The sequence below is a fragment of the Lampetra planeri genome, chromosome 8, assembly GCF_965212315.1.
Source record: "Lampetra planeri chromosome 8, kcLamPlan1.2.h2, whole genome shotgun sequence".
Taxonomy (NCBI): Eukaryota; Metazoa; Chordata; class Hyperoartia; order Petromyzontiformes; family Petromyzontidae; genus Lampetra; species Lampetra planeri.
Window position 1 is genome coordinate 14,969,631 of NC_136114.1, and position 21,987 is coordinate 14,991,617.

At 54.0% G+C, this 21,987-nt stretch overlaps 1 protein-coding gene across 4 annotated transcripts in view; it reads left to right on the forward strand.

Moving 5' to 3' along the window:
• Positions 1-21,987, forward strand: part of HIPK2 (homeodomain interacting protein kinase 2) — a 61,484-nt gene that overhangs the window by 35,941 nt on the left and 3,556 nt on the right. For 2 of the 4 annotated variants that reach the window (XM_078597157.1, XM_078597158.1), the window contains 11 exons: positions 3,538-3,661; positions 3,828-3,947; positions 10,831-10,917; positions 12,687-12,871; positions 13,986-14,145; positions 15,334-15,496; positions 15,718-15,842; positions 16,091-16,224; positions 17,531-17,779; positions 18,323-18,856; positions 19,390-19,757. In XM_078597157.1, coding sequence (XP_078453283.1) covers positions 3,538-3,661; positions 3,828-3,947; positions 10,831-10,917; positions 12,687-12,871; positions 13,986-14,145; positions 15,334-15,496; positions 15,718-15,842; positions 16,091-16,224; positions 17,531-17,779; positions 18,323-18,856; positions 19,390-19,757 — 2,249 coding nt within the window. The remainder of the gene's footprint in view (positions 1-3,537; positions 3,662-3,827; positions 3,948-10,830; positions 10,918-12,686; positions 12,872-13,985; positions 14,146-15,333; positions 15,497-15,717; positions 15,843-16,090; positions 16,225-17,530; positions 17,780-18,322; positions 18,857-19,389; positions 19,758-21,987) is intronic. The other 2 variants (XM_078597160.1, XM_078597159.1) reach the window with 2 other exon arrangements.

The window sequence follows — 21,987 nt, forward strand, 5'->3', positions numbered from 1 at the left end:
TGTGCGTGTTTGCGTGCGTGTCTGCGTGCATGTGCGGGCGCGCTGGGTGCTCAAACAGGTGCACGACTTCCCACGGTCGCAACACCTGCCCCCGATTGCCACAGATAAAGTTCTCGGCTATGCAATAAATGTGTAAGCCGTACAATTTCGTGAGGCGGCATTGGTGAATCGTTCGTTGCTATTTGTCGAACGTGGCGCTCAAACCGAATCGTGGTTTGGAATCGCTCCCCAATGCATGTTCCCCAGTCCTAAGGCGAGCTCTTGTTGGGCATGGTGGGTTCCTGAAGAAGTTCCCGGCATGTGGAACAAAACGCGCGGCCCAGACAAACGAGTCGGAACGCCGTGTGACAAAAACCGCTTGAACCCGACCGCTCGCGTTGATTTGAGCCAGAAGCTCCCGTCTCCGTTCTGCCGTTCGCGGCTTTCTCCGGCCCCCGTCGTCTCCTTAACATGATGCGCAATAAGCATTCCTTGTCCCGCGCGGATATATCACGGGCAACATCGTGCGGTAGTCATCGTGCGATACCGAGTAATAATATCCCATCGCCTGCTAATGAAATCCATAACTTCAGCGAAATGCACTTTTGTGCTTTTCTACAACAGCCCAGCGTTCGCCTGGATAACATTGCCTCCTAACAAATACGCGTACACGTCAGCACCCGTAGCTTCTCTCGCAAGGGTGCCCTGCCACCCCCTTGCTACGGCGTTTCAATTCTTGCCCCCTTGCATTCATTTATTTGCTGTCTCTGCATCCGAGTCCATATAGCTAACAGCTGGTCATGCGGTCAGATCGGTCATGCGCTCCACAAATGGAAAATCACCCTCCACGTGCGTTTCAGAGCCCCGTTCCCATCGTCCATGTGATGGGAGGAAATGCCGCTTTGAGCCGCAAGTTAATGGAGCGGCATGCGGCACCCTAAATCAGTTAACTTATCAGTTATCCTGTTCGCTGAGAAGCTCAACTGTTTGAGTGTGATTCGGAACTTTCAGTGGTAAATAAGCACAAACAACAAATACTCATGTGCCATGAGTGAGGGACATTGCCTATTAGATATCATTTCCTTTGAGGGCAGTGTTTTTGTCAAATGTGTCGAGTCTTTGTTCACTGATAGTACGGTGGTTCTGCGGGAAGGCTCAGTGTGGAGAATTGCTTTTCCCCCAATGCTTTGTTTCCATGACCACTGGGAACTAGGCAGTACTGAACTTGGACTGGCCCAGGTCTGGCCTAGGTCTGACCCAGTTCTAGCCTTGGTCTGGCCTAGATCTGACCGAGGTCTGACGCAGGGTCGACATCTGGACCTGGACCATTGGTCGGCATGATGATCCTCCGAGGGCCTGCCGCCCCCACCCCCCTGCGCCACCACTCCGCCAAGCCCCTCCCATTTCCCTACCCACCACTGCCAGGGGTCGGAGTCAGGAAGTGATCTTAAAACAAGCTTTCAGAAAAAGTTTGTCGAAAATGATTAGATTAGAACTATTTTAAGTTTAAATCTTTATATTTTTATATTTATTGTACTTTTCCACTGTGTGTGTTTGGACACCAGCATGACTGGAAAGTTTTAACTAACGTCGCAGCACTTGCATCTCTCCTCCTTGGTGTGACCCCATTGTATATTCTCGACAAATGGCTTTGTACTTGGGCATGGTATGTCAACCAATTAGGGCTATTATTCAGATGGAAGTAATTGTCCAACTTTCTTGATTACGGGCAAATGCTCATAAAATAGCGCGGTGTCAGATGTACTCGGACAAACCTTTTAACCCACGCTGCCGCGTTCGGATGTGCGTGTGTGTGCGTGTGTGCGTGCGTGTGTGGGCGCATGTGTGCGTGCACGTTTCTGCGTGCATGTGTGGGCGCATGCGTGTGTGTGTATGTGTGAGCGTGCGTGTGTTCAATGCACACGCGAGCATATTTTCTACAACCATTGATAATTACCTTCAAAATAGCAACCCGCTCGCACTATTCGGTTCATTTTGAAACTTTGTGACAGTTTCTCAATATGTGGAACTACCCTTCGTCCAACAAGAGGGACAGCTGAGAATATATATATATTTTTGTATGCCACGACTAAAAGATAGGCCCACTCACCCCGAATAGGAAGTAAATAACTGCAAAGTTAAAGCGGCGCCGTTGATTCCCACGCGCATATAAACCACGCCGCGTGTTTTGTTAATTTCCTTCAAGATTTCTGGATTAGGGAGGCGACCACTGTCACAGTCGGCCTCACCGCTTGCCGAGTCCTCCACCGGTTTCGTGCGCGGGGCCCTGCTGAGGCTGCGCGTGCGTGCAGCGAGCGTCGCTTTGATTGACGAGTCGCGTCTGCGGAGCGCCTCGGGTGCTTGGGTGGCGGTCGCGGCACGGTTTGGTTCTGCAGAGACGAGAGGAGGCCCACCACTCATTTCTTTGAAACTACTTTTTGTGTTTAGTTGGTTGTCCTTCCCCTCCGCACGGTTGGCTACGTACGGTGCGAAAGAAGTTCAACATACACACATCGTACAGGCTGGAAACAATGGATTTAAAGGCATGCGCTCGGCAGGAGGGCCCGGCTCCCGCCGTGCCTTGTGTGCATGTCCTGATCACCGCCGTGTGTCATGCGATCACCCTCGGGACACCCTTACAAATTAACTTTTTCATCTCGAGGGAATTTCCAGGTGCAATATTTCAATACGTAAATATATATAATAACATTGGATGTACAATGCCAGTCTAAATGCCAGTAGTGCCACTCATTCACCTATTGAGTTGGTGGTCTGGACAAGGCTGAAAGCCTCGTATAATGTACATACAAATGTGGTGTTCACATGACATGCATGCAAGGCATGATGGGAATTATGCCTTCCCACTGTTTGTGAGCAGCACACCGATGTGCGTTATGACATCGAGGATAGACTCGCGAGACATCAGCTTCAAGGAAACCGCTCTGGGTTCTTGCGACCTGCATCGGCAGAGGCCGTTATTAATTTAAGTGCTTGCAGCCGGCGGCTCTCCCAGGAATACCCTTTTATACGTGCGTTGTATTGATCATGGGATCTGTATACTTTCCGTGTGCGGTAGCTGTTGGTCGGTATTCGAGCAGGTGGTACCCACCGCATGAGAGCGGTACCTGTGAGAGCGATGATTGTTGACTCTTGCCGTGTATGCGCGCGAGCGCGGTTGATCAATTTGTGCTGCGCGTTTGCATGCCTGCTCGTGTGAGCGCGTGGGTGTCTGTATTTGAACACGTTGGAGAGCTGTATTGCAGCGGTTAGAGCGACGCGTGACGAACCCGGCCAACGTTGGTGGATAATGTTTGGACGTATCCTGGGCCTCCCCTAGGTCTACCCAGCCTTAAATGAGTACCTGATGTGCATAAACATCAGCACTGGGGAGACGAAGTCGACCGGGCGTGGTGATTTACACACCACCACCTCGCATGCCATGCCAGACTTCGTACGTGCTCGCTTGCCCCAATAGGCTATACAGGGGATATACGGGGGGGTCTTTGTCTGCCTACGTTCATCTCGGCTGACCTGCGCTTTGTTATTTTTTTCCGACAGGGCTCCTGAGATCATCCTCGGGCTCCCATTCTGCGAGGCGATCGACATGTGGTCCTTGGGCTGCGTCATCGCCGAACTCTTCCTGGGCTGGCCTCTCTACCCCGGAGCCTCGGAGTACGACCAGGTGAGGCCCGCGCTGCAAAATACCGAGAGCGGATTATGCCAAGAGAGTATTTCTCAATCGATAATTTCATCGGGGAGTTGGTGAGGCGCGAGGCCAAAGAGGTCAAAGAGCGCAGGACGGCAACGGTGCTCATAATGCTTTTCTCCCGCGTGACGCCCGCACGCAGATCCGCTACATCTCACAGACGCAGGGCCTGCCGGCCGAGTACCTGCTGAGCGCGGGTACCAAGACGACACGCTTCTTCAAGCGTGACCCCGAGTCGGCCTTCCCGCTCTGGAGACTCAAGGTAACGCCGCCGTCATGCTCCGGCGCCGCTGGGCCTCATCGCCTGGCGCGCGCCTCTCACCGTCGCTACACGCTCTCGTCCCCACCACCTTACTTCATCACCATCATCAATCAGCCATGCTCTCTGTTTACTGCTGAGTTAAGGCCTTGCCAAGCCAGCACCAAAAAATGTGATTTGAGTCACCACCGTTCACCGTCAACTGTGCTCTTATCACTGCTGAATGACGTCCTCCTTCCCAAGCCATCGCCATCCCTACGAGTTATCAGCTGCCTCTGTACATCATCATCTTCCTCATCAGACATGATGTATCTATGACTCGATGAAGGTCTTCCCGTTCTGTTGCCATCGCAACGTGCTGTCACAACCGTCATTGTCAACCATGCTCAACCTCACTGCTGGATGTGGACCTTCCCAATCCGTCGTCTCTCGCGGTGTTGGGATGCAGCAATCTCTCGCGGTGTTGGGATGCAGCAATCTCCCGCGGTGTTGGGATGCAGCAATCTCTCGCGGTGTTGGGATGCAGCAATCTCTCGCGGTGTTGGGATGCAGCAGTCTCTCGCGGTGTTGGGATGCCGCAATCTCTCGCGGTGTTGGGATGCAGCAGTCTCGCACGGTGTTGGGATGCAGCAATCTCTCACGGTGTTGGGATGCAGCAATCTCTCGCGGTGTTGGGATGTCGCAATCTCTCGCGGTGTTGGGATGCAGCAATCTCTCACGGTGTTGGGATGCAGCAATCTCTCGCGGTGTTGGGATGCAGCAATCTCTCACGGTGTTGGGATGCAGCAATCTCTCGCGGTGTTGGGATGCCGCAATCTCTCGCGGTGTTGGGATGCAGCAATCTCTCGCGGTGTTGGGATGCAGCAATCTCTCGCGGTGTTGGGATGCAGCAATCTCTCGCGGTGTTGGGATGCAGCAATCTCTCGCGGTGTTGGGATGCAGCAATCTCTCGCGGTGTTGGGATGCAGCAATCTCTCGCGGTGTTGGGATGCAGCAGTCTCTCACGGTGTTGGGATGCAGCAATCTCTCGCGGTGTTGGGATGCAGCAATCTCTCGCGGTGTTGGGATGCAGCAGTCTCTCGCGGTGTTGGGATGCAGCAATCTCTCGCGGTGTTGGGATGCAGCAATCTCTCGCGGTGTTGGGATGCAGCAATCTCTCACGATGTTGGGATGCAGCAATCTCTCACGGTGTTGGGATGCAGCAATCTCTCACGGTGTTGGGATGCAGCAATCTCTCGCGGTGTTGGGATGCAGCAATCTCTCGCGGTGTTGGGATGCAGCAATCTCTCGCGGTGTTGGGATGCAGCAGTCTCTCGCGGTGTTGGGATGCAGCAGTCTCTCGCGGTGTTGGGATGCAGCAGTCTCTCGCGGTGTTGGGATGCAGCAGTCTCTCACGGTGTTGGGATGCAGCAATCTCTCACGGTGTTGGGATGCAGCAATCTCTCGCGGTGTTGGGATGCAGCAATCTCTCGCGGTGTTGGGATGCAGCAATCTCTCGCGGTGTTGGGATGCAGCAATCTCTCGCGGTGTTGGGATGCAGCAATCTCTCGCGGTGTTGGGATGCAGCAATCTCTCGCGGTGTTGGGATGCAGCAATCTCTCGCGGTGTTGGGATGCAGCAATCTCTCTGCTAAACGCGATTGTTGTTTGATCGCTCCGTCTACACGGTGGATGTGTCTTGGCCTATTCCTTCCATACTTACTGGGCTTGTAATTATGTATCGGCTCGTCAATTATTTATGGAAATTATATGCTGAGATTACAAATACGGTAACGGTTTATTGGGTGATGCTGCTGCTGCATTGGCAGTGGTGCACATGCATTAATGACAAACAACTTAACGTGTTCGTCAATAACAACACTGCATGGTCCCAAGGGAAACATATATGATAGTCGATGTTTCGGGCAATGGCCCTTCTTTATGGCACATAGAGGCCAGAATTTACAGCAACGGATACAATAAAGGTGTACAAACAAAATGGTTCATACGAGATAGAAAAGAACGTATTTATGAATCCTCTTTCACAATCCCAAATAATCATAGCAATTAATCAAGGGATGGAGGGAGGTCACTCCCTGCTCTCCGTCGCCATCTCTGCGACCGCTCCCTCCTCTCCTCTCCGCCGACCCCCCCCCCGCTGCGTTCCGTTCCGATTTTCCGCGTCCGGCAGTTGCCGGGAATGCGCAGCGTGTGGCCCGGCATTCACGTGCTCGGGTTTGTGCCGCTGTTGTTGTTGGAGACGCTTGGCCGATGCGGGGCCGGTGGTGGGTGGGGGTGGGGGTGGTGAATTTCGGCGCCTGGTGCCGATGTCTGCCGTTTCTCTGGCTAATGTGGCGAATCGATACCGTCGCTGCGGTGGCTTCATTAAGGCCGACGGTGGGCACTGCCTGTAGCCACCAGGAGGCTGCGCGGAAACGAGCCGCGGGTTCCCTACGTTACTGATGGTCCACTCGAGGATTCTATCGGTGTGCAGCCCCTTTTGTCGATCCACTGCTGGAATGAGGGCCTTCGTCGGGGGGGGGGGGAGTGGGGGGGTCACTTGAGCGTACTACTTTGCCACGCTCGTCAGTACGGGTTGGTGGCGGCGGGGAGTGTCGATGTTGGAGCGTAGTACAGTACGACGTTCAATTTGTTGCACTGCCCACCGCTGACAGCATAGCCCCCTGCTGTATATTATATAGCTCGACACGAACAAAAATACCCGGGTTGCACGGTGAAAACGTTTCAGCCCAGACATGTCCGTTAAATGGAGAAGTTTTTTTTTATTTCAGGGCTCAGGTGCTGTTTATCCAGATCGCTCGTAACTGGCCGGGCCGTGCGTCTCGCTGCGACTGTCGAGGTGGAAATGCCACGGTGACGTCGCTTCGAGATTATACACGCTGCCCTTACGCTGTGTCACCCTGAATTTATGTTTGAATGCTATCAGCAGTATTCCTGTATCAAGCCCTGCCGTAAAATATGTGCGTGCGTCTGCGTACGCGCACGGCGCTACGTGTGTGTGGGGAGCAGGAGTGTACCGCTTGGTGTACTTGAGTTACAGACCCAGCGACCCAAATTCAATTTCTGCTCACAGGCAACATCGGTGATGAACATCTGAAACCTGAAATGAGTACCTGTTGCGGTGTGTAAACATCAATCATTGGGGGAGACAAAGGCGGTTGGGGACAGTGCTGGCCACCCACCCCCTTGCGCGTTGTGTTGGCCTTAATAGGTGCTCGCTCACAGCATTTGCCCCAACAGTCTGTTCAAGGCTATATGGTGGATCTCTGTCTTTGTGTGTGTGTGTACTCGGTACATACCTTGGGTTGAGCGCACAGGGACTCTGCTGTTGCTTAGGAATCGAGCTGTAATTTTACCCAGCAGAGAACTCAACCACTCATTACATAACCCGCAGTTGCCAGCCACTTGTTAAATTTGGTAAATGAACACGAATAAGCAAGAGTTGAACGTTATTAAAATCCGAGAGGGCTTTCAGCGCGAGCCCGCTGGAGCCACGGCCCCAGACAGCTCGCCGACACGAAACTCTGGCGAGCGGCTGTGAAGAGCTAAACGCCACGGATTCCTCTCATCGCTCGTGCTCACTGCCCAGCGGTGTCCGAGAGGCTCACATCAAGCCTCAACACATGTCGAGAACATCCAGAGCCGTTTTTATGTTTGGCGGCTCTCGTACTCTCAATCCTCCCCTACACTCCCGCGATATATTTTCGCGAAACATAAAAAAATATATAAAGTCTGCAGGTCGCCGAGCACTGTTTAGGTCGGCGTTGACGGATGGAATTGTTTGCGCGTTTTGGTTCGTCACTTGCGGCGCATTGATGCCAGCTGCCGTCCCAAGCTGTGCCCGTTATATATTTTATGCGTAATTATACAGAAATATTGTGCATAAATGCCACGGTGAAAGCACTGCGGCAAAGTTTATGCTAAACCAAAAGCGATTGAATGTGGCCCAGTTGTGCGTAAGTCACGTAATAATAGTAATAAATTAAGGGGCTGTGGTAGCAGTGGTGCACATAAACCAATAACATGAACATTAACTCTGCCTTGTAAATATATTATAAAACATTACATTACAGTATAATGATTCACAGCCCTTTGTCAAAACGCTGCTGGATGAAGACCTTCCCGTGCCGTGTCGTTCATGGGGGTTGTTTGACCATACTTCACGACGCTGGTCAGTGCTTGTTGGTGAAAGGGAGAGAGGCCGAGAGACCGGTTCAGATATCTTGGCAGGGTATGTTATCCATGTCCCGGAATTGAATTCAGGTCGCTAGAGTCATAACGCAAACCACTGTGCCAGCACCCCCAGAGATAGCTATATGTTAGGCTTACAAGTTTAGGCAATGACCCTTCTGTCAGAGTGGTTGGCTAACTCACAGTTGGAGCTCACACTTGACTCTTCCGTTCTCTGTGTGTGTTATACAATTTGGACGCCGAGTGTGTCTAAATGCAGCCACATCCCACGGTGCTGTGCGAAGCGGTGGGACATGTGCGTGACCAGGAAGGGATATGAGTGTAAGCGCACACGATGTCCGTGTTTGAGAGAAGGCTCGGTCGGCCGTAGGCAGAAGAGGCGGGGGAGGTTGCGAGCCTGGACTTGAACGCTGTTAATGAGAAACGTCGCACATAACCGGGCGCCTGCGAACAAATCACCCGGAATGCGCCGATCTCGTCAGAGCTCGCAAGCTAAATCGTGGTTGAGCCTGGATGGCCCTTGGATGGGCGGCCACGACCATGCATACAAAACAGGGTGTTATCGGCTGCTACGGGACTACGTTGTCAGTGCAGCATAAACCATCGAACTCGGACGTCTCTGTGCCTCCTGCCTTCACCACGGCTCTCCCTTGTGAAACAGCCGGGCGACTGGCTACACGGAATCATCCGCGTGACAAATCACATAAACTCAACCGCACCGACCGGCGTGGCGACGCGTGGTCAGAATGACCCGCGCAGTGTTGGCGAGGCTCTCGTCCAGCAGCGGATTGGCAAAAGGCCTCTCGGGGTGTACGTGCGCTCACCTCGCATGCTGTACAGGCAGCTTACACCTTCCTGGTCAGATCAGTGTCCACGGAGACGGGAAGAGTCGCTCGCAAACTCATCGACCGCGTGACCGCTCCAATCACTGCTGACGGCGAGGCGCCGGGCTCAATAGTTGTCCATTACGGATTTATCGCGATGCTAAAAGGGTCCTGGTGATGCGTGGACAAAATCGCCGCCAGCTACCCGCACGGTATAGGGGGAGCCCCCTATCCAGCAGTGGATCAACACCCAGGGCTGTTGGTGTAGGCGTTTAACATCCGGGGCGGGGGGGGGGGGAACTCGTGGGGTCCAAAATCGCATGTGGCAGTTGTCGAATCTTCAAAATGTGAATACTCATCGGGGTTTGCGTTACCTTGTCCGTGAGCTGGATTGATTGGCCGACAATATTTTTTTCACATTTTAAAATACTTTTTGTAGTAAGGTGCCCTGGGTCGTTGCTCCGCACCAAGAGCGCTGCATAGGAGCAACGTGCAACGGTGTCTCCGCCACGCGCGGTATACGGCATTCGGCTCCAAACAACCATACCGCCGCCGCAGCCTCCACCGCCGCTTTACTTGCGTGCGCTGGGCGCTCGCGCATTAAAAATGGACACGCGAGCGCGGCCGTCCCTTCCCCACTGCTAAAAAAAGGGTCACTTAAATGTAACCGATCCGTTCGTTAATGCTCGCGAACGGCAGGCGGCGGGCGGTGGCGCGAGCTGGGTTGGGGTGGGAGGGGGAGCGCAAGCGGAGGATGAGAGAGCCGACCAGCTCCCAGCAGCAGCAGCAGTAGCAGCAGCGCCGCGCAATTGCCTCGCCAATTAAGGGGGGGGAGGGGGGTGCTGTGGCGCCACGGCGCTGGGATGATGGAGGCTGCCGCTGACCGGTTCTGGGCAGTAAAGGCGACTTGCCGGCCGGGTCGTTCCTGTTTAATCGGACGGTGCGCGTTGGAATAATGGATGAGTCTCCCCGGCCTTTGACGGGTGAAAGGGGGGGGGCACCTGTCTGTTTGTGGTTAATTGTAAATCGGCAGCGGAGATAGCAGGACGGTGTCTGGTGTGTCTGTGCGCGAGCGAGGCGTGCGTATGCCGGCCGAGATAATAATGTACTGCCAGCAAGGCGTACAATTTCCTTGTCTTTGTCACTCGTGCGGTATCGGTTAGCCTCAGCCTCGTGTCAACAACAAACAATCGGTTGTTAAAAATGCGAACAATGAAATAGTCTGCGTAGGGGTACAACCGGTTAATCCCGTCACGTGCCCGACTGACACATTCTGACGCGTTTTTTTGTTGTTTTAGAATACGAGCGTTGCACCGCGCCGTGGTTTTTTTTTTCTTCTGTGGACGCAATTAAGAGCTTAATTTCCCCGTCACAGCAGCCCGGCTTCCTATGTGCGTGCCCATTGTCCCTTGTCCACGTGAAAAGGGAGGTGCACAACTGCTTTGCGACTATTATTGGACTCTCTGAGCAAATCCTTTGTGCAAAGAGTGTGGTCCCTGTGTCTATTTAATAGGGGGGGGGTGGGGATCGAGCGCCCTATTGTTCATTGGTAGCGGTGTCACTTTGATGTGCGTCAAACCGTGAGGTGAGCACAGCGCAGCGACGGTGACGACCCTCCTCGGGCTTGCGCGCGCCAGCGGCTATCCGCCATCAACCAAGGGGGCGGCGTTTGAGTTCACACCGCGTTAAACATTTGGGGGCCACAAGATTGTCTCATTCCCCCCCCCCCCCCCCCCCCCCCAAAAAAAATTTAAAATGACCCGTTGTTTATGCCCGACCTTGACCCCTAGCGTTGAGTCATTTCTCATCATTTGCTGCCTTTTGACTGTGCTCTCTGCACGTGCGCTCGCTCACGCACGCATCTACATGCAGACGCCGGAGGAGCACGAATCGGAGACGGGGATCAAGTCAAAGGAGGCTCGAAAGTACATCTTCAACTGCCTGGATGATATGGCACAGGTGAGGGGTTGGGCTTGCTTGTGTGTGCGCCTTGCCATCCTGGGGGAGCGCTAGTGTGTAGTGGTCAGCGTGCTCTGCGACATACCCGGCGACCCGAGTTCGGTTCCTGCCTATGGCTCACATCGGTGATGATTATCTGAACAGGTCCTGGGCCTCCTCTTAGGGTGACTCAGCCTCAAATACATACCTGGTGCGGTGTGTAAACATCACCGCTATGGAGACAAAGACGACCGGGTGTGGTGTTGACCACCCAGTCTCTCGTGTGCCATTCCGGCCTTCATAGGTGCTCGCTAACAGCACTCGCCCCTCTACAGCCTGTGTAGGCTGTAGAGGGGTGGGGCTTTGTCTTTTTGGCAACTCTCAAGTGGCTGGGCGCATGTGAACGCGAGTAGCCATCCGTGTATCATCACCATGTCAGGTGTGAACCTTCACCAATCCACACTGACCAACGTGGACAAGTAGACTCTTGCGTATTACCCCGATATGTATTCCCCCGTCAACTTCATCGTCTATCCCTGAACTGCATTGGCCATGTGGGTGCCACTGCCACCTCGGCTGTCAACTCTCTCCACTATTGCCCCCCAGGCCCCAGTGCCGTCTCTATCAGGTGCATCCTAAAACTCAGTCCTTATTTATTCGTGGTCCACGATTACAAAAGGTTTATGTGTAAGCTGCGTTGGGTGTCTCTTCTGGGTAAGAACAGGAAGCCATGTAGTGGGGGGGGGCGCGGGGGGTGGTGGGCTTCAGGCGTGTGAGACGCGGTGGCTGTGCGTTCGTTGCGCGTGTAACTACGCCGGAGCTCGTGTCCTGCGCTGGGTGTGGTCCGATCCAAACAAACGTCTGTGCGAAGGGCTGTCATCATCTGTCGTGTTTGAGGGATTCTTTTGGCAGCGGGGAGCTGTAGCCAAATCCGTCGTCGTGTGGTACCGTCGTTTTCCTCCGTGGAGCGGCGTTATGGGGGCGTGCGTTTGATTGGCCCTGACACTCCTCTTTTGTAATAAGCACCCGGTCTTGGCTTGGATTGCCGCGGCGTGTTTGTCAATCAAAGTGAGCAATCGTAGCTCATGAATCCGATCTGTATTCATACAACCCTGGCGGAGCTTGCGTCCGTCAAGTACATGAATCTCCGTCTATCCGTTTATCAGTCTTGAAAAAATACGAATGCGTGAGAGCCATGGCATAGGATTATTCAGCAGTGTTCACATTTACATGAATGTTGGAATCGTATTCGCAGTCTTTTGCATAGAAATGCAGAATTTAATTTTTTTACGCCATCGTAAGTTTTATTTTTATGTGGAGCCTTTTGCCCGTCAAGCATTATCTCAACTCCTCGAGATGTACAGTGGCTCGACGGACTGACGTGCAATATTCAATGCATAGAATACATATGACAGCAACCAATCACTCACCATCCTCGTCATTGTCACTATGATGACTCGTGATCAATCCACTGCTGGATGCACGCCTCTGTGCCTCTTGTCGCACATTTATAAATTGCTCAATAAAATCATTTGGAACAAAATTATGAAAAATGTGGAGGCTAACCAAGAATACGATCCAACTGCTTTTTGCAATGGTTTGTGGAGCATCATTCTCACGCAGTAACCAAAGATGCAGCCTTGCAAGTTCTTGCTCACGCCCCTGCTGGCGGAAGGGCCTACCCTCGAGGGAGCTCTGGAGAGCCCCGTTATCGAGGCTGTTTGGCCAGCTGCGTTCACGTGCGAGTTTGCGCTGTGCGCCGGGCGTCACATTTGTCCTCATTGCTGCAGGTGAACGTGGCTTCCGAGCTGGAGAGCAGCGACATGCTGGCGGAGAAGGCCGACCGGCGGGAGTTCATCGACCTGCTCAAGCGCATGCTCACCATCGACGCCGAGAAGCGCACCACGCCGCTCGACACTCTGGGCCACCCGTTCGTCACAATGCAGCACCTACTCGACTACCCGCACAGCAACCAGTGAGCACAGCGGCGACGCCGCCGATAACTTTTAGTTTACTTGTGTTTTTTTTACTTCCTGATTCATAGCTTGTTATTGCCGTCGTGTCGTGAGATGAAGCGTCCATTTGAAACGCTCGCAACCTCCCGATTGTTGGAGAGCAGCCCGCAGAAGCAGATTTTTATAGAACTGCTGCCTAGGCCGTCAATATGACCTTTGTCCACCATGCGGGGAGGAGGCAGTCTCTCACACGCCCTGCTGCTCAAGCAGCCGTGGGAAGACCCCAAACCGTGAGCCAGACACAGCCCACGACTTGGTTTCACAAGGCCTGTGGCCGTGTGAAGCCTACCGCTTAGAAAAAGGCCGCAAGTGATGTTTGTGCGTCGCCGCGGGCAGCACTGGTCGAGTACTCGAGGGGAATATTTTGTGCGACCTGGCAACAACACTGCCTTTCTAATTTGAGTCACTTCTGTCGCTGCAAGAGGCCCTGTGTGTGCTCATGCGCGGGTGCCCGCCAATGGTATTGGAAAGTTCCACTTGGCTCTCAGGAAGGAGACCGTTACTCGCCCCTGACGTAGAGGTTTGGGACCAGTGGTAAAGTAAGGCCAGCACTCATAGAGCCAGCTGCCCCCCCCCAATTTATGGGGTGTTTCCTTGGTTTAACAAAACTTTACATATTTGCCACGATTTATTCTGTTAAAAAAAAACTTATAATAGGCAACGTTTCAGGCAATTTCCCCTCTTCACAGAGGTGCGGGGGAAGGCCAACAAACTATGCACAAAAAGCAGAAAGGTAGAGTTGCATTTCAGAGGTCTCCAGTTTGATCTCCCAGTGTCAAAACAATTGGCACGTGTCCTAAATCCCACCCCCACCTCTGTCCACCCAGCACTATAAACGGCTACACGGCGGGTCGCATGTGTCGGGGTAAACCGTGGGAACTCGTGACACTTCCAAGACGTCTTGGACAAATAGGCCACGTACCCTCTTGGTGGGGGGGAGGGTGGGGGGGGAATCTCCCTCTCGGGGGAGTTTGCAGCAGCGGGGAGGCCTGCAGTGGCGAGAGCGTGCGCCCGTGGGGCCTCACCTTCAACCGTTCCTTCTGCGCCCCCCTCCAACCCCCGCGCATCGTGCAGCGTCAAGGCGTGCTTCCAGAACATGGAGGTGTGCCGCAGGCGAGTGGGGATGTACGAGCGGCTGAACCAGAGCAAGACGCCCTTCATGGCGCACGTGGCGCCGAGCACTTCCAACAACCTCACCATGACCTTCAACAGCCACCTCAGCTCGCACGCGCAGGTCGGTCCGCGCCGGCGCCTCATTAGTGCCGAGCGTTGAGCTGTCACCCCCCCCCCCCCCGCCGTAACCCTCGACAACGACGGGAATTCCTGTGTCTAAAAACGAAACTATGAACAATTTTTTATTTTACCAGGTAAGGCCCCACTGAGCTACGTAGCTCTTTTTCAGAAGTGACTTGGCCACAACTGATAGCTCAACGAAGTGGCTTATGTGGAAATGTATAGCAGCGAAATACTCTAAATGCACGTTGATTCTAAACGTGGAGGGGAAAACCGGAGGACCCGGAGAAAAATCCATGCCACCACGGGCAGAGAGAGAGACATGCAAACTCCAAATATACAGGCAGCGGGATTGAACCCACAACCTCCTGTATACCAGGGATAGTAGTTAACATCTCGCCACCGAGCGTCGCGCTTGCCTACAGACGTCTCCTCCGTCGGGTTCGGCCGGTCACGGTGCCCGGCTCGTAAAGACGCCTTCTCGGGGTTGTGTGTCGCGCGTCGTCTGGCGCTTTCGCCCGATGTTTTGCACCGCACGTGATGGGAGCTTTGGAGCGGACGTTGTCGAACGTCGTGTCGGACAAAACGCGTCGCCGCGCGGCAAAGCGCACCGCAGAATGCCACTGCGCACTCTCCTGCAGAGATGCCGTTCAGGCAAAGTGCCACCTGGAAGCTAACAGACTGTTGGGCCAATTGCTGTGAGCAAACATTTGTTACGCTCGGCATGGGACCCCGCCGCGTCCGAGTTTTCTTACCGTAGCCCTCATTTAAGGCTCGGTCAACTTAAAGGATGCCAAGTATAGGTTCATCTACCACTTGCCACTGACGCGGTCAGCTGCCAGAAATAAACCCCGACTCACAGAGTTCGTAGCACAGTGCGTGCAGCAACGACTACGCTCCTCTTCCCCACATCACACACGTACACCCAACGCGCACACACGCACAAACACAACGCGCACCCAACACACACATCCCTTTGTTTGTCAAAATGAAGTTATCGGGAGCGGCGACATATTTCACACGAACAGATAATTACTTGTTTAAGGCAATAAGCAGCTCTGCCACCCGAGCTTCACTAATAAATCATGCAGTAGGAAAAATGGCTCACTCACAAAACACCTGCTTCCCCACCATCCCCCATCTCCGCTGTCCCCCCCACCCCCCCGCCCTCCACCGTCTCGGCTCGCAGGCCTCAGCTGCGGGAGGGCAGGTGGCGGCGTTGGCGCAGCGCGGGATGGCGCTGCCAGCGCCGGGTGCCACGGCGGCCGGGCCGTTCGCACGACACGACCCCTACCAGCAGGCGCTCATCGTCTGTCCGCCCACCTTCCAGGGTGACTGGCAAACTCATGCACGTACGCAAGCACGCACGCACGCAAGTGCACACGATCGCACCTGCGCACCGCCACTCGCTTGTGTTCGTTTTTCATTGTTTACCCGCTTGCAGCATTCGCCGATTGCGTGTCAGAGATTTCAGCGGGCTACTCCCGAAAGCCGTCCCTCCGTAAATTTGACCTCCACCGCCACTGCCGGTCGCTGATTTTACGTTTCCGTGACCCCCTCGCTTGGCCTGCAGGCCTACAGGCCTCGCCGCCCAAGCACGCGGGCTACTCCGTGCGCGTGGAGAACGCCGTGCCGCTCGTCACGCAAGCGCCCGCCACCGCTCAGCAGCTCCAGCTGCAGCCCGGGGTGCTCACACAGGTGAGGGGGGTTGGAGGTTGGCGGGGGAAGGGGACGTGCAGCCCTCGTCCGCTCGCGCACCGATCGAACGACCGCCACTGAAACACCGCGCGCCACGCTCATAAATCCCGGCTTCAACGATTCCCGTGTTCTGGCCGCGTTGTTCCCAAAGCTCCTTTCGCAGCCACCGTTACGAAAGAAGCAACCGCTGTCTTCGCCCCCCGCCCCCCGCCCCATGTCTGCGTGTGTGCTCGCCGTGCCACGCTCAGGGCTGGGCCCCCGCCACCCAACAGATCCTGCTCCCGACCTGGCAGCAGATCCCGACGGTGCCCACCCACGCGCCCATGCAGCACCCGGGGCTGCCGGACGGCATGGGCGGCACACAGGGCATCCCCGACTGGAGGTGAGTGATCGCACGAGGGGGGGTGGGGCGTCTGAAATCGAACGACAGAGTTAGGCCCAGGGGATGTTGCGTTGTGCCGCTGTAGACGTCGTCATCATCATGAACCATCATCAATCCACAATCCTGCGATGCAGCAATCCATCCAGCACCTGCACATGAACTGGTTTAAATGCTCCATCTCCATTGGGGACGCTGTCGAGGGCATTATTAAAATAGGTGATTGTCGTGATAATCATTGCTACTACCAATACCTCTAACAATGATTGTTATTGTTACTATCAACATTACGACCAATGATTGTGTTTGTAACTATTGATGCAGTAATCATAATCATAATTACCATTAATACTTACCAATCATCATCAGTACCCATAAAACTACCAGTTTTCGTCATCACCATTGTCGCTACCAACACTACGAGTAGCCATCCTTACCATTGTCATTGCAACCACCAAGAACCACTATAAATTTCCATCACCACCGTCAAATTATAATAAGCCTCGCAAGCGCGTCACGAACAGGGTAACATTACAGCAGCAGTGAAAAGGTGCACGTTACGTAACGTTGGTAACAATAAAGGCATTGTGAGTCAGCGATCAATATCAACAGAACCTCGGCGATAACTTTTAAAACAAACATTTAATCGGCTGTGAAAGAGTGTGGTTGTGTGCATGCCGTGCAGCAGGTGCCCCCTTTCGATGTGACACGGAGCCAGGATCTTGTTTGTTTTGTAAACATTTAAAACCACGAAGGTAAATAGCAGGAATCTTGACTCTGGATGAAATCCCGCTGTGGGTCGGTGAAGTTCCTGCCGTGACCACTTCCAGGCGCCTGGAAAATTCTCAAAGAAAATCAAGTTTAAACTTCTCCGGCGAATGAGTGCGATCACAAATGCTGGCACATGCTGGTTATGTTGGCACAACGTAATAAAGTGTGAACGTTTGAACTCACGTGCTACAAAGAAGGGCCATTGCCCAAAACGGCACCTGTAATATATATATTTTTTCCTTTTAAGGCCGCGATGTTATTGATGAACGTGTTGAGTTTTTCAGTTGTTGTTTGTGCTCGTGCACCACTGTCAACGCAGCAGCAGCTGGAGCATCACCAAATAACGAATTAAACAACATCGCTCTGTAATAGAGGTTTTCTTGTTTTTTGGTGAGATCGCGTTTGATCGCAAAAGAAGAAAAACCTCTATTATGGATGATATTGGTCACGAAAGCCTACGTGTTAAATATCGCTCTGAACAGCGTAGTCCACCGCCTTCTCACAGTTACCACCCCTTCCACTTCCGCCGCCACCGTAGGAGCGCCCACGCGCACGGACCGCACTACAACGCGCTGGTGCAGCAGCCCCTGCTCTCGGGACACATGGCGCTCCCCGGCGGGCAGCCTCTGAGCGTGGGGGTCGCGCACGTCATGCGCCAGCAGCCCATCTCCTCGTCGGCCGCGTCGGCCGTGGTGTCTTCGTCCGCCAGCGCCAAGAAGAACCGTCAGCAGATGCACGCATCGTCTGCCAGGTGGGCGCGGGGTGACGTTTGGCCAGCACCTCTTAGGTAATTCATTTATCTTATTTTTATATTTTTGCTGCCTCTCTTGTCGATCCGCTGCTGGGTGAATGTTGAGACTCGCTTATTCGCGCTTGTGAATTACGTTAAGGCAATTATGCAACTTACTACATCCGTGCGACCCACAATTGGTATTTTGTTTTGCAAGTTGGGAAACGTCACGTAAGCTGCGACAATGAACACTCGAGTTTTGGAAGCCCCCTTTCCAAAAATACTTGGTCCTGGAACGTGATCTTCTACACGGAGGTGTTTCAGAATGCGACGCAATAAAATCTACATCCCGTTGTCGGTACACCGCCATGTCGGTCGTGCGGTGTGTTTAAATGTACTTCCAACGCCGGTCAGTGCGGCTCGTGCTCGTGTCGACCACGGTAATTGTATCAGATGCAGTCTTCACTGACATGAGCCGTTGCCGGGAATCGAACTCGGATTGCCGGGCTTATCGCGCGGGCGCGTGCCGCGCGGGCGGTGGGACGAAGTGGGACGAAGGGAAACGGCGCGTCATCGTGCATCGCTTTGCATCTCCCGCAGGTCACACTACGAGATGAGTCTGTCGCAGCCCATGAGCCTGCAGTCTCCGCTGCGATCCAAGCGAGCTAAGGAGAGCTCCGGCTCGCGCTACTACACCACCGCTACCACCGCCAGCGCCGCCGCGGCCGCGCACAACGCCGCTGTGAGCGCCGCGGCCTCCAATGCGGCGGCCGCGGCGGCCGCGGCGGCGATGATTGGCGACGGCCCGTTGTTCGGGCACGGCGTGAGCGCGGGGACGCTGGGCGCCGGCGGGGTCGGTGCCGCGATGGCTTCCCCGGCGGGCGGAGGAGGAGGCGGCGTGTGGGCGACCGGCGGCGGTGGCGGCGGCGGCGCCGGGCTGGGCGACGCCGGGCTGGGCGGCGGCGGTGCCAGCTACCCGAGACAGCCGAGGCAGCCGATTGTTATCCGCGATACGCCGAGCCCGGCCATCAGCGTCATCACCATCAGCAGCGACACGGACGACGAGGAGGACGAGAAGACCGTGAAGAGGGGCAGCGGCGCTGGAGCGGGGAACGGGGCCAACCCTTCCACGAGGTACGCACCTCCTGACACACCCTCTCTCTCACCCACATCGTCACCCACCTCCTCCTCCTCACACTCCCGCTCTTGACCTCCACAGTGAGATCGTTACAGTGAGATCGTATGATGGATAATTTTTTTTAAATATCAGCACTGGACATTTGACAATTTTGCAGTCATTGGCAATTGGACTGAGACCAATCGACTCGCTGTGCTTGAGAAACCGAGCCGAATCACGGATCGTTGGAACCTAGATTTCAAACCCGCTATCTGGGCAGTCTCAACTCGGCGCTCTCGGCCGCCCAGCTACACCGCGGCCATGCTCTCTCACGCAGAACTGTGCTGCGTGGGAGTCTTCGCGCCCCTTGAGGCTTCCATAACCTCCTGCCACTGAGCCTTCCACACTTCACGCGACGACCTCAAAGGGCACCTAGCCCGGCACGAGCGCCGTGGTGACGTCGCCGCTACGAAGTGGCAAATGGTGGCTGCTGCCGCTGTTGCTGCGTCGCGTTCCCGATTGACGTGCGTGCGTCGCGTTCCCCGTGCAGCCTGCTGTCCAAGCAGCGCGAGAACGTGGTGAGCTGCGTGACGGTGCACGACTCGCCCGACTCGGACTCGTCCCGCACCACCAGCCCCCTGCCGCTGGGCGGGCGCCCCACCGTCGCGGCGCTGTCGGGCGCCGTCGCCGGCGGGCAGCACCTCGCGCTGCCCGGCGGCACCGGCGCCGCCCCTCCCTCGGCGGCGGCGGCCGCCCTGGCGTCGTCGTCGTCCTCCTCGTCCTCTTCGTCGTCGTCACTCCTCCCGTCGTCGTCATCGTCGTCGTCGCTGCACCGCGCAAACTCGCGTACCATCATCGTGCCGCCGCTCAAGACGCAGGCATCGGAGGCCGACGGCGGCTCTCTGCTCGCCGCGAACGGTGCGTTCCCTCCCCTCCCCAAACCCCTCCCCTTCTCCGCTGTTTTCCCGACGCGGTTCTGCGTTTCGACGTTGACGAGAGTGCGTTGTGGGGGCGTCGCAAACGATCGGCGGTCGTGTTCTCGGTGATGAATCGGCGGATTGTCACGACTCAAGAGGCCATTGGTTTTCTCATCTCGCTTTGGCCGTCTCGGTTGACTTCCCGTATCGGTCCCATCTCATTTGTACAGGGTCACAACTGGATTCCAAAATAAGTTTGTATTTATTTTTGCTGTCTCGTTTGAATTGTTTCCCGTCAGTTCTGGCTCGTCTGCAGAGTTTTGCCAACTGTGTTGCATTGTGCATGTGATTTGCATAAGTCGTAAATCGTTCGTTATCACAGGCGCACGGTTCAATGCATGTGTCATGAGCGGTAGAATTTATTTCAATCAACAAAGAGATGCATTGTTACGTGCGTAATGCATGGCCAAACGAGCATAAAACTAGCACCATCATCTGCCCTGTACAACCCTAGCAATAACTGCTGCATCCCTTAAATAACATTTTAAAACATTCCTTTTTCCCCAAGACCTCTCGGTTCCCCTTAGGAAAGCATCTTGGTAGGCGCTCGCTTTATAATTCCAGCTTGTGTTGTTTACCTTGGGTGGGTCTCTGCAAGATAAGTGCTACAATCACAGGTCAGCATCAAGGCTGAGAAACGTTTTCTGCGATTCCGAGAACCTAGAGGAATCTGCGCAGCCTTTTTATTTATCGCGTCTAGAGAGGAAACACCATCACGCAACTCGCCTCTGCCAGGGCTTTTAGCATTATTGCAAATATGATTAATTTATCCAACATACACAAATTATATGTTGCAGTCATACCTCACCAGTCATATTATTTTTTCTTGGGTCAAAGGTCGTCGGTTCTATACATGGCTGGTCCAGCTAGCCTGCTCCCTATTGTCGGCTGGTCACAATGCCTCGTGAAGTCTGTACCACGACAGTTAATCAGAATCAGGATCTTTATTTAGACTGGAGGAATCCGATGAGCTATGAAGCTCTTTGTCACAGATGTCCAGTTGATCAAGCGAGGGGGGCTGTGACCCGCACATTGACTCACAGGTGACGATGCGGGATGTGTGTAGCCTAGCGAAACCGATTCATCCCTTGCGTAGGGAAAGTCCGGCACTGGACCTGTAACTCGTCTAAAGCCGAATGTTGTTTTGATGACGCTCGCAGAAGTCACGTCTAATTCTGGGCATTTGTCGCTTCATTTAGCAACTTTAAAACAAATGTAATTTTATTCCTCGCCCACTGTGCTCATGTCCCTGTGATGTTGCCCGGAGCGGTGAAATCAATGGGGGGCGGAGGGGGGTGGCGGAGGGGGTGGGGGGAGCTCTGTGCTCCGGCCCAGATGCTTCCTTACCCCGGCAAGCACCCTGCCAGGGGCTCGTTGATTGTCCTGTTGGTAGATTGCAGTCCTCGTGGCTGTTTGTGCCGAGTGCCGGGTGAACATTAACTCGCGAAACTAATTTAAACTATTGTGGAATTTGCCTCCTTGTGTTTCAACCCAAGGTCTCCCTGGCCAATTTTTTTTTTTATTTCTGTCCCAAGTTAGCTCTCACCTGGTTCTCAAAAGCCTATTCCATCTTTATATATTCATATTTTATGGCTGTGTTATTGACGAGTGTGTTGACTTTTTGTTATTTGTGCTTGTGCACCTGTGCTAACGCAGCAGTATTACAAAATAATTAGTTTGCTTTCTAAATAGATGTCACTATTTATCCATTAGGATCTGTTATCCATATAATGTGTGCAGTGAATTGTGGTTATAGTAATCGATTCTTTTCGATTTGTGCAATTCATATGACTTGGTAATGAAATTATAAGTGGGCTTGGTCTGGAGTTCTTGCTGAAAGGGATGAAGGCCGGTGCTTGAGACTTACAAGGGAGTGATAGCCAATGTAGGGAACATGCCTGTGAGGGCACCCACTGTGGAGATGGAGCAATGAAATCGGCTCGTGTGTGCAAGGAGCCAGACGGATAGTAGGATCTTAAGAGATGGTAACAGCTTTGGAAGGATTTCATCCAACAGTGAATTGATCATGGCAGATGTTGATGATGATGGCGTTTATACTGTGTAGAACCAACGAGGCGTAACAGGATTAACATCGGTCAGTATCACCATCAGCCTTTTTTCAATCCGCTGCTGGATGAAGCTGTCCCCAGCCAAGGGAGTTGATGGGCCAC